Here is a 16,857-nt window from a genome sequence, read left to right as displayed (position 1 = left end):
ACTCACATTAAGCCCAGCGACGGCCACGCCGAGGTTTGTCGCGGCTTCAGCAGTTTAAGGCAGCGTTACGGCTTCATTAAGGCAGAGAGCCGCGGCGTCCATAGATCACGGCGGTGACAGGCCAACATTATGTCTGGCTGGGTTGATAATGATGTCATGAATGTGAGGGTCACAGGTTGAAGGGGCATTAACATATGTAAGGCTGATGGAGGTTGATGGGAGATAGCAGTAACGGGACGACGTCTTCTTCTCACTGGTTTGAGTTTGTGACTTCATGGACTGTAGAACACACACAGGACTTATGGTGGAGTTTACACACTGATGTTTTACATTCGAAAAGGTTGCATATAAAGAAAACATGCAGCCGATTTTTAATAATTAACAGCAACAGTCTCCAAATTATTGTTAACTTAAATAAGTATCTGGTGCGTAAAGTTGTCTCTTAATAAAGTATTTATTTTTAATTTTGGTTACTTTATTACTGCAAAACAAAATTGTTATTGAAAGAAATTCAATAGCCTGATAATACAGATTGCGTTCAAGCTGGTAAATCATTGTTAAATTACCTTAATGCCCAAGTGCAAACAAGTGCTACCAAACCCCTGCTTGAGTTTCTGTTTAAATTCAAAAACAGGCATGACAGATGAAAGCGTGTTGAGACATCATGATAGTTGAAAAATATGAATTCTACTTTTCACTTGCAGCCACAGTTCAGTAGGTGTTACAGCGTTGCTTTAAAAAAAAGAAATTTTTCATTAACACCAGCATTTACTTGTAATATTTTGATATCACTATAAATACAGTGCAAATCAGATCATTTAAGACTTTTACTCCAGTATCTTTCTACTTGGTGACTTTAATGTTCTGGTAAGATATCTGTCCTTTGACTCAAGCGGGGCTTCCGTGCACTTTATACACCACTAATCCTTTTTATTATGGAGTTTTATAGGTGACAAATCATCATCAAGTGTAGTTGTTTGAACATTGATTAGCCTTTTTAGCCCTGATTCTCTCATTTTCTTTCTTCATTCCTCTTTTCATCTCCCCATCTGTCAGTATCTGCCAACCTCTTGACCTTCACATTGATTATTACACAATATTGAAAGCCTAAATTGAAATTATGCTGCCAGCTTTGTTTTTTTTTTCTTTCTTTTGCTCGTCCGTCTGCCCAGCCATTACCAAAGGTCACGACCCCTGACCTCCATCCCTCGTCCCTCTTTTCTGGATTTCCTCAGAGGACTCCGAGACTTAATCCAGTAATGGAAGCAACAGCAGTACAGGACGCCAGGGGATGGTGAGGAGGGGGAAGGGGAGGGGAAAGAGGTACAAGCCACCCCTTCTGTACCCCCCCTCTCTTTTTCCTCCTGTACCCTTGTCCATTCTCTAGAAGTAACCCCAAACAGTACCCCTCCTCCTTTTAACCCCTTTCCCTCTCCTCACCACTTAAAGCTGGGACCAGCTGCGCCAAGAGCAAAGACAAATTCTCTGGAATCCTCCTTTTTCATTCTGCTTTATTACACCCACTATCAATATTGTTATTGTTTAAAGTGGCTCGGTCTCTGACTGACGGGCATCCCACCACACCTCCCTCATTAATTATGTATAGAGGAAGTAGTGGCGGCACGGGGGCTCGTGGATGAGAAGACTTGGGGGCTGGTTGTGTGTGGAACAACGAGGAAAGCTATGCAGGGCTGATGTGAATTATTTACCGTGGGCTCGTGGATCACCCACCGAGCGTCAGGCACTGACATTTGGAAAGAGAGCGATTGTCTGCGTTCAGCGCAGTGTGATGTCGCGCTGAAGTAAATGAGATTCCGTACAGGTGTAAGTCTGGAATCAACTTGAGGGACCTGAGTGCCCCAATAACAGACAGGATATCTGCTCTTCTTATTACCCACTAAAATAAATGGCTGTACATGTGGCCAGAAATGCCACAGTGGCAGAGTAAACCTTCCGAACCATCCGATCCTTTTGAAAATGATGCCCCAGATGTTAAATGATAAATTTCTGAATGCATATGTAATATATGCCTAATGCACCACTGCTGCCGGGCCCCATTTGAGATCTAATATTAGCCTTTTATTATAGGTAGCCAGTGAGAGTGTGTCATTTTGGCAATGTACTGGAATAGCAAACGAGTCAGCAAGGTTCAGCTGCATGTGAATATCTGTGGAGTGGATTCATCTGCTCCTTCACATGCTGATAAGTTAGCAGCCATTTGCATTAAAGGGCCAAACCAGATTTTTGAATCCGTTTAGTGCAGTTTTACACACCACCAACCGTATTCCAGAGACTTAACGGTAAACACGTATTTTCTCCAACATTTTAACCAGAATACTTGATTGTAGATTTGCTCTTGTTACATTTTCATGAAGGTAAAAATGGGGATTGCTTTTAAAAGGTCTTTGGGTGGATGTGTTCAAGGAGTGAGAAGATGATCACACATTCAAGAGTCAAATGCTTTTGCCCTGTGACCATTTCATAATAAAAACCATAATGAATACACTTTAGTTTAAATTCTCTGCGTACAGTGATGTTTGCCTGCAAAACCAATAATAACCAAGGGGGGAATATTCATAGGAAGATGTATGTCTTTTTTTATTTGTAAGTACACTGCTTCAGATGTGAATCTCAGTAAAGGTAAATTTACGTTACAATACTTATTTATCTTGATATTTTGAAAAAATACAGTGGACGATGTTTGACTGCGACTGACATCACCATAAATCTTATGTGGATATTATTCAATATTACATCCAGTCTCTTTTTTGTTTTATAGCAGAAGCTCACCCCAACATCCGTCTTTGAATTGCTCCCCTCCACTGTCTGTTTTCCTGCCACTGTGCTGAGAATGTGCTTGAAAAGCTTGCACCTCTCTAATAAGCTGCCTCTGGGCATTCCAGCCTGTGAGAGCAGCTGAAGGATGAGGCAGTTGGAGAAAGCAAAGTTAAGTAATTCACAAGTTGGAAGGGGGTGGGCTTTGGTAAGTCGCACAGCTGTGTGATGAGCTCAGCTGGTCAGGCAGGTTGGAGATCTTGTTTTTATGGTTCTGTAATTCACTGTGAGACAAAAAGATGGTGAACAAGCCGCATCTACAGTTTTATTTTTATTCTCCATACTTGAAAAATTTGCAAAAACGTATGCATGTTTACCTAATTTGCCTTCCCTTTGATTCTACAGCAGTTTTGGAGTGGTGCTCCACAGAGAAACCTGCAAAGGTGCCTTGTTGGTGCCTCTCTGGGCATGTGTTTGAGGTCTCCTAATGCAAAATACAGCAACCAATTTCATATTTCGTGGCGCCAACCTATTCTTAGACAAAATATTTGAGTGTCAGTGTCAGTGTCTATAAAAGAGTATACTGGAAGCCAAAGTCATATAATATAGCCCTGGCTCGCTTCTTTTCTGGCCTCTGTTAGTGTCAAGTTAGCTGATATCTCATAAAAGCTGTCTTTAAAGCCTGATGGGCTCATAAAATCAGACTTAACCTGTTTAGATGGATACTTTAGCCTCTGGTCTTCACACCTTATTTAAGACGGCGGCTTCACACTTCTTACCCTGAAGAGGAATGTTGGCTCATCAGATGCATCCCTGCAACATAAACAGCTGTAACACAACACAATGCAGACGGAGACAGTTATGAGGCTTGAGCTCTCACACGTGTTTTCTTATTGTTTATACACGTCTTTGAAAATAAAAGATTTACTGAGTTGTGGGTCGTGATCCAGCAAATTTATTTAGTGTGTGCCTGCACGTTTATAACGTGGTGAGCTTTAATCATTAGCATGCAGTGCAGCTTTGTCTCATTACAAAGTGGCACTATTTTGAACTGACTCCGTTGTGAACGTGTGCATGTGTGAGTGTGTTTCCTCTGACTGTGTAAACACATTATGCAGTCCTAGCTGTGCTCCAGGTCTCTCTCTCTCTCTCTCTCTCTCTCTCACTCTCTCTCTCTCTCACTCGCAGAGTGAGCGTGCTCCTCTGGATCAATGGATTTGGGATTATGGGCCTTAACTTCAAAGTTCATCTCTCTTTCTTCATGGAGAATGCAGCAGTGTGCCTTTCTTCCCTGAAAATCATTTATAAAAAAGTTGACAACAATTAAGGCCAAGAAAGTTTACAGAGAGTCTATCGTCCATGGAAATGTTCTGCCGATTCTACACAGAAGAAACCGCCATCTTGATGTTGTTCTTCCTTCTCCTGATGTTTTTTGAAAAAAAGGAAAGAAGGGAGATAAATTACATTACACTGGGTTGGATTTGATGCAACTCATGAGTTCGCTAACTTAATTGTGTGGAATGCATTTGTGGAATGTACAGTATGTAAAATCCCTCTCTATGAAACCGTGCTGCACAGTATGCTTTGATTAGGGCTGGGTATCTTTCAAAAGCTTTAGATATCGCAACCGATACATAGACTAAACTAAAAAAATGTAAAAAAAAAATGTTTTTAAAAGACACACATTATGGTATTAATCTTTAATTTTCATACACTTTAGAAGGGAAGAGTGGTTTTCTGTAGTGACAATTAACAGATGTCCCCTTAACGCCTTACAGTTATTGCTAAATGCTACTCTTTACTGATTTTCCCGAAACGCCTTACATGGGCTCTATTGCTGGACACTATTTAAGAGTGTCGCAGGACTAGCCCGAGTAGAGGCTACATTGTGCTGTGGCTCACTGACACTTAGTTTTTAGTGATTTAGTCCTGTGTAAATAAAGCAAATATTGTGTATTTTAAAGTAAAAATGTGTTGGTAGCCCATCAAAATTTGGCACCGAATGACAAGACATTCTTCGCTGCTAGATAATACCGAACCACGGGGCTCAGTGTACATTTTTCTTGCCGTTTTCTATTTCCCCGTCCTCCACGTTATGTGACAGTCCAACAAAGCCACCTCAGAGATATACACATGGTGCCTTTAGTTTAGGAACCAAAAACCACATGGTTAGGTTCAAGAAAAGATGTCAGTTTTGGGTTAAGATACTTGTGTCAGTCACATTACGTAAGCAAGTTAAGTTCCATTACATACATTATTTCAGGTAAATCAGTACTAACTCGCGGACTCGAACTCCTCGGGTCTCCTGGTGAAAGTCCTGTGTCTGATCCAGCCATCCATCCCCAACCTCGTCTGTATGCCAACACTGTCAGTCTTTCTACGTCCTTATATTATCTTCTTACTCGACAACACCATCTCAAACGTAGTCATGTCATGAAATTAGAGCTGTTTTTGTGAAACTAATACATTTTGCATTGTGGATGATTTTTACGACTAGACTTATTTACATTGAAAACAAACTTTTTAAACTCAACTTCAAGCAGTAACTTCAAATGAACGCTACAGCCTCCTGTCTGGCTTTCAGTCTGCGCTGCAGCTGATGCCTTTCACTTCACTGGATTAGTTGAATATTTGATACAAATCTGGACTGCACCTGAGCAACCGTCTTTTTGTTGTTGTTGTTGTTGTTGATTTTTAGTTTTATGTACTCGAATGTTCCAACCAGCTGGCTCTGCCACAGCGTTGCCTCAAGCCACTCCGCTGGCCTGGAGAGCCCCGTGTCAGCCTCTTTCTCCAAAGCCACAGACCATATATTGGAAGTTTTAAAACAACCAAAAACAGTTTTGGCTTGTCTTTTGTAGCAAAGGTCACACCTGTTTCCTCCACACACGAGTCATACATCAACATGTCACAACATTTGGGAATAAAAGTGCCTTTGATCAGTTCCAGTACATTCTCTGGAACCAAAGCCATAAAACTCACCAGTGAAAAGGCAGCGCAGAAGCCGTCAACAGTTTCTCTCTCAAATGTACAGATCCAAGGCCGACTCCTCACAAAGCTTCTCACAAACAGAGGGATAAAAGAAGTGAGTAAAAAATGTCTGAAAAGAAATAACTTGTAGAGAACAGTGGTTGTAACGCGTGTCTTTGGGGGCAATAAAACAAATTGGGGTGAAGTTGAGGCGCTGAGAGTGACACGCAGCTTTAGAAATACTGCCGGGTGTCGTCTTTAAAGGGACAAAGAGATATCCAGAGAACTGCCTCTTCTCTTCAGTTCCTGTGGACTGTGTTTTCCTTGTTGAGGGCATTCTGTGGTTCTCTTCAGGGCAAAGCTGCTTCTTCATTTCTCACACTGGGGAAGCGAGAGATGAACGGCGCACGAAGTCCAGCCCCTCCGGACAGCCTGTTGGAGAGAGCAGCTCTCCAGGCGCTGCTTTTTTCCCTTGCTAATCAGAGCTCCACGCTCTGCAGTCACGCCACCACCACGGCCCAGATGATGGCCTCTCAGGACCCTCAAGGACCCCATATGCACTGCTTTGGAGTGTGAAAGGAACCATGGAAACACATTCACACACGGCTCAACTACAGCAACAGCCCCCATCGAGAAGTGAGGTTTTGAGCTGGCGAGGCGCCACCGTCGGTCCATCAGTCACAGGAGGACATGGGTGAAGTCACAGCCTGACAAATCCAGGGTATTATCAGGTCTTTGTCCAGCCTGCAGCTGTCACTTACCAGGCTAGTGGGAGAGAATGAGGGGGACAGAAGGGAATTCATGACCTATCCCTGTAACCACAGAGGAGGATTGAGGCATTCAGAGATTAAACATATGGGAAGAGAAAGAGAGGAGTGAAAGATAGAGATGAGGCACGGAAAAAACTGAAGAAAAAGGAAAGAAATGCCACCGGTGGGGGGGGGGGGGGGTGTACTGTATATGCTTAAAATCCTTTCATTTGATTGCTCTCAAGAATCATGGCAGAGTGGCCGATATATGCTGATTTCCTCTGGAGACTCAAAAAAATATATATATATATTTTTTTTTATCTTTGTCCCTCCCCTTCAAAAAATGACCAGCGGTAATGCAGATCTAATCTCTCCCTATGATGGCGGTAGGACCCAAAGGCTGTCCATTTCCCTCCAAAAATGCCTCATCTTTCTGTCTTTGAAATAAATGAAAGTCCACGGGGCGATGGAATAAAGATGAGCTAAGCCTTTGACTTGATGTAAGATTGCCGAAGGGCCCCAAATTTAAGAAGCCTGCCCCCCTCGTCTGCTGCACAGAGATACTGGGACCAGAGCAAGAAACCAGATAATCTGATAGAATTTCAATCAACAGTGATCAGATAAGAAATAACAGAACGTCTGATTTTAAAGTCACACCGAAGCTCTGGCAGTTCAGCTTTTTTCGCTTGAGTTGGAAATGAACACTCTGTGACGCCTCTCCCGACTCCTGTCAAACTTCATGTCTTGAAATATTATCCTCGGGATTATAACACTCTGTTGCTCTCATTCCAATCGGCTGGGACCGAACTGACCTATGGGCTATCTTACACCCTCTGTGATTGGATCACTCCTTTATTTGCCGGTGGCAGTGTTTACGGGACGTGTGGAGACTCAGCACGGCTTTGATCAACCAACAGAAGCCAATAGGAGGACCGTGGCATAGTTCGCATCTCTTGCCTAAGCCTTGTGGTGTGTGAGACATCTGCCAAATCCTTCTGGATCAAAGGATGACTATTACACAGACAGGCATCCGCATACCCCCGACTGCAGCTTTAGAGCGCTCATGACCCCTGTCAACGGTTCCGTTTAAAAAACACAGGTGGGATGGGGGTCACACATATGTACACCACTGTCCCTTCACTGTCTCCTGCCAAAGAGCCACATTCATCACAAGTTCAAGAACTTTGTGGGTATTGTCTCTTGTTCCCTGGTAGTCTTCTGCTTCTACTAGTTTTTGCTTTACCAGCGTGGAGAGGACTGGTCGAGGCAGCAGGAGTAGGACATCAGGAGAGGTTGTGTTGTTCAGATATTGTTTGACCTGACATTGCATGCCTGTGCATTCACAGCTTCAGCTCTCTCAATAAGCCTTCAGAGGAAGCTTCCAGGCAGGCTATAAATACAGTAGCGGTGTGATTTCACTGAATACGAGCCTCTGTAAAGTGAGTGGAAGACGGACAAGGAGGGAGAGGCGGTGAGAGAATGCGTCGGCCTCTCTGTGTCTCTACTTCTGTGTGTTGCAGTCTGGTTATGTTTGCATGCTTCAGGGAGAGACGGGACCAACCGAAGAGGCCAGGCGCTGACGTTTCAGCCTGCAAACACTCAGATGAATTTTGAGCAAATCTCATTTTACCAGACAGAATGAAGATGCTGGTGGTGGAAACGCTGTGACATATGCATACTTTATCTCCTCCCTCCACCCAGGTTTTTTTAATTACTTTACAGGCAGTATCCCATTTTCCACTGATGTACATTTTAACTGCAAACTCCTGATGCAGCCAGCCAGCCTGCACCCCTGAGTACGCTTCTGCAACCCGTGACACTTGTTCTTCAGCCCCATTACAGACGGTGATGGATTCAGAGGTGAATGTATAAGCAGTAACACCTGATGCATCGGCAACAATCATGCTGACTAATTACACACTGAAGGCGTCCGAGCAATGGGGAGCTCCCAGCAAAGGCAACTGAATCCATCTTCTTTATGTGCGGAGACAGGCCGGCTGCTGGCTGTTCCCGTGATGGGGGAACAAGGTGTGTGGGGGGTGGAGGGGGCTCCTGGTGCCTCCTGGTGCCTCCTAGTGCCTCTTTGTGCTTGATTCCCGCTCTTCCCCAATGCTTAGCTTTTTCCAGCTCTATTTCTTACCCTATGAATATATTTACTGTACAAACCAATGGAGTGCTTTCCAAGAAACCCATCAGCTTGGTACCCCACGGTGGGTGGAACACCAAGAGAAGCCCCTGCAGATAATCTAGATACTTCGCAGGCCTCCTTTGAACTGCCATGACAAATTCACCCCTCGTTAAATCCTATCAACACTCACAGCCTCTACTCGATGCAATTTCCATTTGTAGCTCTTTGAAAAATATATTGAAATGCTATGCTCCTAGTTATTTAATTTGCCAGATATCTTGTCTTCGCTCATCCTCTCCCATCCCACACTTTATCTACCACACAGTGGAGCAGATCTTTGGCAATATACAGGCCATCACTCTATCTTAGATTGATGCTTCAGTGGGTGAGAGAAGGGCAATAGGTCTTATTATGTATTGAGTGTATATGGACTCAAGTAGTTTGGTTTATGACGTGAGGTTTCTGGATCCCCAGCTGGTTCCTGCTGCCCTGCGGTGCATGTTTGATATGCCGATGGTAGCACTGACCCTCCCGGGAGGGTCAAACAGAAACATTTATGAGGTCGTTTCTTTGGACTCTTCTCTTTGACCGGCCTCAGGAATTAAGCTAATTGCATGCGTTGGACTTTACAGATCTTTTCACAGCCGTCACGGTCTTGTAAAACCTCTCTCTCGACAAACACGGATAATTGCATGTATGGAATTTTAACATATGTATTTGCAGGTATATAGTTGAGAAACCCAAATCAGAATTGCAGATTTGTTTTTATTTTTCCCTCTCAGTTGCTTGCTATATATACAGTGTCGTTAAGGCGCTCACTTTTGTGCAGCAGATCTTTAGGGAAATCTAGAAACCTCAATGTGTGTTTGCATCAACAAACACATTAAAGTGAACAGATGGACTGGCGTCAGTAAAAACAAACTTTCTGAAGCTGATAATTGTAACATGTAACTCTTCTGTACTACTGTTGTAGTTAAAGTTATTAAAAATCTGCATGAGAAGTGAGAACATTTTGAGTAATACATTTGCACGGCTCTGTTGACTATAATTAAGTAATTTAATTTCTCTAATATTACATTTGCAATTAAAGCAACGTCCAGTAAATAGAGAGGGAACATTGATTTTGTAATGAACAGTAATAATAAAAGGACTTCAGCATCAGCCCACACCCTAAAAGCATAAGCTACCTCACACCCCAGTGAGCCACTTAATTGGCCACATCCACATAAAAGGCTTAATGTACGCTCCCTGTGCTCCCACACATATACAGCTATAGGAATCAAATGGAGTATAACTAATACAATTGATTTTGATCAGGCAGTACGAATAACACGATAACCACGTCTCGCCAAGTACTACTCACTGAGATCCGTGCATCCTTTATGAGCTGCCATTTATTGTGCCTTTAATGAAGCTTGATTGGCAGTATGTCCTAGTGCCCATTATCATCACAAGGATGTGCTCGTTCTAATCTGCAATTATCACCATAATTGTGCTCAGGATCCTCCGGGCCCAAATAAGCAATCACTTCCAGCACCAGCGTGCCACCTATAAGTGCTGCTCAGGATGTAACAGGATGACAGCTTCTCGTGTCGAGGGGCCATTTTGGAAATGTCTGGGGCTTTGTCTTCCTCATTTCATGCGCCTGTGCTTCTCACTCTGGCCGGCGATTTCCGTTACTTTGTCCCGGCTGACTTTGTTTCCTTCCCTCCTCTCACATGCTCTTGATTAACCTTTCCCTTTTGCACTCAGCACCATCCCAATGAACACCCCTCCTATACCTTTATCTCCTTCCCTCAACCCATCCATCCCACTCCCTACATCCCCGAGCTCCCGTCCCCTCCCAGCACAAATTCCTAACCTTTGTTCACTTTCATCCCTGTGGTATGCATAAATGCAGGCCTATTATCAAGCTGGTTGTCTCATCATAATTATGTGTTTTGTCATGGGCTGCCTCTGTAGCTGGTGATAAAAAGAGAGCCTGATTAAGCTGAGGGAAGGCTATTGATTCCTATTGACAGGCCCCTCAAAGCCCTTTAATGAAGGGGATGTAAATGAGGGTTTTCCACAGCGTTTAATGACTGCGTTCCATGAAAGGCCAACATTCTTCTGCAGTCTAAAAGGGACATGCATCACTCACGATGGTGCTCAAGGGACACTTTTAGTTATAGGGATGTTTAGGAGAGACGGCTGGAAAAAGGGAAAAAACACGTCGAGATGCAAATAGAAATCATGACTATCAGCTCAAGAGATCCTGAATACAATTTAGAGGACTGTTAATGTGGTCAAATTAATTACCCAAATATAAACCTGCAACATCTAACAACATAAGCTGGACAAATGATGTGCCAGATGTTTTCTGAGTGCCGAAAATCCGAATAACAGCTCAACATGCTCTCCGGATTCGAACCAACCGGTGTCACTTTCCTCTGCTTCTCTCCCAGCGGTCAGATGGCTCCCAGTAACCACGACCGGATACAGAGGTTGAGGCACGAGTTCCAGCAGGCCAGGCATGAGGATGACCTCGAGGACCACACCTACAGCTTCGACCAGACCTGGGTGAGTGTTTGTTGGGAGCCGCTCTCCATCAGATTGCTGCTGAGCTATCAGCCTGTTTTCATTCCTTGGGCGTCAAATACTGAAGTCCACAGAGGCCAGAGGTTGGTGTGGCTGGATGGAGCAAACCCAGAGCTTTCACCCGGGAGAGTGATGTTTGAGTTTGTCTGGATGTTTTTGTGCTGAACCCTGACCAAACAGTGACTGTGTCACATTTAACCTAAACTATGATCTTTTCTGTACTATAACCAGCTCGTTTTTGGTGCCAAAACGTAAGGCATTCTGTGCGTTTCTGAGACCTACAGATGGACCCCGGTGGGCTCCCTGAGTGAAACGCAAACAGCTTTCATAAAACGTCAGTGTTTGGAGACTTGCGAATGAGACAGAGACCTGCATAAAAAAAGTAGTTTCATAGTTTCAGTTTTCCTACAAATAAAACAAAACATGTCTAATTCTCTCAATGATTATAGCTACTGCCCACTTTATTTGATCAAATATACAGTAGATAAAAATAATAATAATTGACAGTAAATTTGATCCATTCCAACTACTGTTAGTGAAGGAAAAAAGGAAAAACTCAGGATTTGCTTACTATGATTATTCCCAGGGGAAGATATTTAGTAATATATAACTGCAGAGTCCAATTAAGTAGTGTCATAAATTCCTCCACCCCGGGACCAGCAGTAATAACAATCGTTCTTGGGGAAGAAATAATAATTGATATAACAGTATGAGACCCAGAACAACTGGTTCCATGAGGGCCTCAGTCATCTGCTGCTGTCATCCAATGTTGTCTGACTGCCAAACTATCTGACTCAAAAACTTTCGGTGTGATTCCCAACTCCTGCCAAGTTTCTTTGACTAATTTGTAATTTCCAGGTCCAACCTTTGACTCAGAACTAATTGCTAATTACTCATCTGTCTAGGAAATATGACACACTTTTGGGAGGGAGGAAGAGAGGAGAGGAACAGGGGAGATGTGTGACAGCAAGTGACTTTTCAGGACTTTGAGGCGAAGTTAGGGACGAGAAGCTGAAGACAGTGAGCCACGCTGTTCATTTTCATTTCCATTAGACTTTGATTAAAGGGATTTTTAAATTAAGAATTTTTAAATTAAAATTTGAGGAGTTTCTTTAAGCCGTTCTCCTCTTCCATGATTGATCTGTAACAACAATGGGATTTATTATTCATAATTGGAAAAATGTAATCAAGTTAATTCCTTTGTTAATTCAGTCAGACTTGATCTTACATCCCTCCGTGCTGTACATTAGAAGTTCAGCTGCGTCAAGAGTTTAAGTGAGGAAGCACTTTGTTTCATTTTTCCAAAGAACATATGATATCACTGATGATCTTAACATGCTGCACTGTGATTTACATTATTCTATGGTGTGTTAAAAGCAATCAACCTCATTGCTTGACTTTTGGTTTAAGGTCATACATCCTGTTATTTTAAACTATATCAAAACCTAATGGAGCCAGACACACACAGCCAAGTAGGAACATGTCAGAGGTCAAATATCTGCGTATTATCTTTGTATTTCTGACTTGTAATGGCTTCAGACAGACAGTTTTTTTTTTCCTCTGTGACTTTTCTGACCTTGTTACTAAAAAAAGGTGAATAGTTGTTCCACCAAGCAGAGCTATTTTCTAAATGGTGGCTGACAATGTCAGAACCTTGGAAGTTCAAATATTTGGCGTGCAATTATCTGGAGAATTATCAGCGTCAGTTTGTCAGTTAAATTGGTTTGCTGCAGGAGGCATCTTCCGCTGTTTTTCTTGCTGTCTGAATGAGTTTGGGTTAAACACAGCATACTTCCCACAGTGTTCCTACACAAAGGAAGGCCGAATTTATTTGCTCTGGATTTGCTTCAGTGTTTGTTCCACTGATGGTTGAAAAATCACTGAGCGGACATCTATCACTGTTTTCTTAATCTCCCTCTCTTTCCATTCTCCCTGAGATGTTAAGTGTTTTTTCAGCACTAAGCAGTTTCAGTCGTTCTCTCTGAGCCTCTGAGCTCCTAATTGCTTGTGATTGTTGACATTGTTGAGCGTACCACTGCTATTCCACCACTAATAAGATATAGGGCTGCCCCTGGAGTATTGAAGTCTATTTTATTAGTGCTCTTTCATGTTATTTTAGTCCTGTGAACATGGATTCACAATGGGAGAGCTTGTTGGGAAAGATACAAGCATACCCATGTTATACATTGACACTGATTAGAAGAACTCAAGGGAAAGCCTGTCTTCATGTCATCTATAAGGCAGAATGGATATGGCTGTATTCATGATGTATGGAAAGAAAAGAGGAATGCAAAAATGTGAAGTGACACATATAGCTGTTGAATGTGATGATTAACTGGAAAGTAAAGAAAAGTAAGGAAAGGGATGGGAGGAGAGGGAGAAAAGGAAGGGATGGGAAAAATAAGAAAGAAAAGAAAAGAAAGGTAAAAGGGAAGGAGAGGAAAAGAAAAAGGAAAAGAAAGGTAAATGGGAAGGAAAAGAAAGGAAAATATGAAATATATGAAAAGACAAGAAAAGGAAAATGTAAAAATAAAACTAGAAATAAACACTTCCCCTGAGTTTTCATCTTGTTTGTTTATTTTTAGAAAGATTATGAAACTCAAAACTCAATACAAGTCTCAGACAGTGAACTTGTTGCCTTGAAATGGGGGTTTTATAACTGTGGGTGAGGCAGCAGTGACAATAGCAGCATTTTTTGAAAACATTTTGACCCACACTGAAAAATATGACCTTGTGGTTGTGTTCTGTTCAAACCTATTAGAGCTACTTTTTGTATTGAAATTGATATCTTTCTTCTTATTTTTTTTTACAGTGGACTTCACTTCATGTCATTTCTGAACATTGTCCACGATGATGAAAATAAAACCTTAATGACCTCCACTGTTATAAATCCAAACATTCAGGGAATGTAACCAGGAGAAGGCAAAATGCTCGAGCAGGCAATTAAATGCTGAACACGTTGACCATGAGTGTTCAAGGTTGCAGCATAATGGCCTCCACGCAGATCGACAGTAGGAGCCAAAATAGGAGCAGCTGCAAACATGACTTGTTGTAATATAGTATATAATTTCTTCTGAAAACAAAGCACCAGTTCAGATTTGCTTGAACATTTATCCAGATATTAAAGTATTATTGACAAAATAATCTATCCTCAAGATCCATTTAGTAGCTGCTCTGGAGCTTTCGATGCTATAATATGATCTTTATCAGCAGACGTAGTCAGTCCAGTTGCCATGGATATTTGGATGTTCAGATTTAAAAAAAAAAAAATTAATGAAAACATGTACAGTTCAACAGTATGTCCAGTACTAAATATACTTCTCTACTGAGTCCAAAGGAACTGCTTTTAAACAATTCCTCTTTGGAAATGTTTATCTTTAAGGGTTTGAAAAAATATTTGAGAAAGTGATGATCATAGTGAGTTACAGGAACAGGTGGAGCAGTGAGAGGTGTGGGGTTCGCTCTTTGTGGGTTTGACTGTAGATTTCCTCTGGGGTGTTGGAGACTGAGCTCAGGCATGTCGGCTGTGAACGGCTGTAATGACAAAGGTCAGTCCTCGAACCCCGGCTCCTCCTTAATGGAATAATGACGGAGACATGAGAAGGCCTGTCTATCACGCAGCCCCCGAGCCAACACACACAATTAGAGCTGGCATGTTTTCTCTCCCTCCCTCCCTGCTGCCCTCTGAGAGGAGATTTTCAGATGTTCATCATGAAGCATGATGTATTTTCTAAAGAGTTGCCTTTTCTCGCTCTCCCTCTCCCTCTTGCTCTCGTGCTCTCGTGCTCCCTCTCTGGCAATGAAATCAATTTGAGTTGTTGGGTTCAAGCGCCAATGAGCATGACCACACAGAGGAGTGTGAGCATGCTGGTACCTTGGATCAAACACACCAACCGCAGCTTGTAAACTCCGTATTTATGAGAATTCTTTAGATTTTATTATCGCTTTATCTGCTGCTACCAGGATACATGTGTCTGTAAGCATTTGTTGTGTTGATACAAACATTGGCTCCCCTGAATGTGCTTGATTGTGTACAGCTAACTCTTTCCTATGTGATCATGTGAAGAATAAGCCACTTTTAGCCACAGTCACTTGACGTCCCAGGGGCTAAAGGTCAGAGTTAATACAAAATAACTCTGAGCCATGGCAGTGTGGGAGCCCCTGCCCTAGTCGAACAATACGTGGGGTGTGTTGTGTGGGGCTGCCGAGCAGGGCTGAATCTCAACTCTCTGAACAATGTAGCAAGAAGCTAGGGTTTCTACCAACCGTTCAGTTCTTAAACCTATAGTGCGGGACTTTTATCGATAAATGAACATTCGTTACGTTCAAAGGAGTTCACACAGTATTGATGAAGCCCAACGCCACCAAATACATCTCTCTGTATTTTACAGTATACTGAGTCTTTAAATGTGGTGTCTGGTGAGACGTTCCCACACTGACCAGATTAATGCATACTGAGCGTGCTCCATTAATTTAAATGGGGATAAAATAATTAAATCGTGCTTCAAGACTTTATATATCCATAACTCAAAAATATGGCTGCAAATTAAATGTCTAGTAATGTTACATAATCAATACCCAATGACAACATAATTGAATAGTAACCCAAAGGTATGGCTCCTCACAAAAGACAATAGCAGTGTAGAATCAAGCAGCTGTAAATATTGTATTTTTGTGAGGCTTTTTTCTTTTTCTTTTTTGTTGTGCTTAGAGGAGTCTCTACTTTCTGAATCACACAAACTTTCTTTCTCCACTTCATCACAAATGTTGATTTTTCTTTTCTCAAGCTTCTTCTCAGTTCGATCATCTATTCAAATGCTATGTGTAAATTATGGATAAGCGCTGCTCAGTGTTGTGGATGTAGCAACGCACGTTTATTGATCTCATGGTAAAAAACCTCAATAACAACAGGACTTGACATCATCTTTGAACAAAACCTGACAGACAGACAAGCAATCATAAAGTTACATAGCCTGGTTCAGAGTGTGGAATGGATTTTTGGCGTAGTGAATGTGCTGTTTGTCCCGGCTGCTAAATCACAGATAAAACGCATACCTGCACTCGCAAGCATGTGAGTGCACAGCTGTAAGCATGCCGACACATCCAGCATTTGTATTGCACTCCATTTAGGTAGATACCAAACTGTTTACGGATAAGATAGAGGTTGAAGAGGGGAGCAAAGTGATTCCACCTCTCTGATGTTAGTCATAATCATATTTTTCAGGCCTATTATCCCAAACATTCATCCAAACGTTTATCTTTACTACATAAAAAGAGACTCCAACATTTGGTTCTGCTAAGTCCTTAAGTGATATAAAGATAACCAAAGCAGCCTCCCATTCACTGTGGCTTCTTGGGCCACAGACTGGGAAATGACAGACCACACTGCTTGCTCTCAGATGGATACTCCGCCCGGAGCTACACACCCCGCCAACCGCAAATGGACTGGGCTTGCCTATAATAAATTGGCGGAATTGGGTCGGCACGCTGACTTTAAGAGCGAATCATTATCCAGCTGGGCTTTTGTCAGGATGTGGTGTTTCACTGCCATTCTCTCACTCGCTTCTTGCTCTGTCTGCCCATTAGCAACTCAAATGTCTTCCATATGTCTGTTTGTGTACTGACTCTTAAAACTGTTCCCTATGCGAAGACCTACAA

General features: G+C 42.4%; 1 protein-coding gene across 1 annotated transcript in view; it reads left to right on the top strand.

Annotated features, from left to right (window-relative positions):
* Positions 1-16,857, top strand: part of LOC138199320 (partitioning defective 3 homolog) — a 362,202-nt gene that overhangs the window by 334,855 nt on the left and 10,490 nt on the right. Inside the window, exon 22 of the mRNA XM_069151329.1 lies at positions 11,067-11,181. Within this exon, the coding sequence (XP_069007430.1) occupies positions 11,067-11,181 (115 nt within the window). The remainder of the gene's footprint in view (positions 1-11,066; positions 11,182-16,857) is intronic.

Source organism: Embiotoca jacksoni, unplaced genomic scaffold, assembly GCF_022577435.1.
Source record: "Embiotoca jacksoni isolate LCO1_2020_lvr unplaced genomic scaffold, fEmbJac1.0.p SCAF_17, whole genome shotgun sequence".
NCBI classification, from domain to species: domain Eukaryota; kingdom Metazoa; phylum Chordata; class Actinopteri; family Embiotocidae; genus Embiotoca; species Embiotoca jacksoni.
This window is presented reverse-complemented; position numbering and strand designations above follow the sequence as displayed.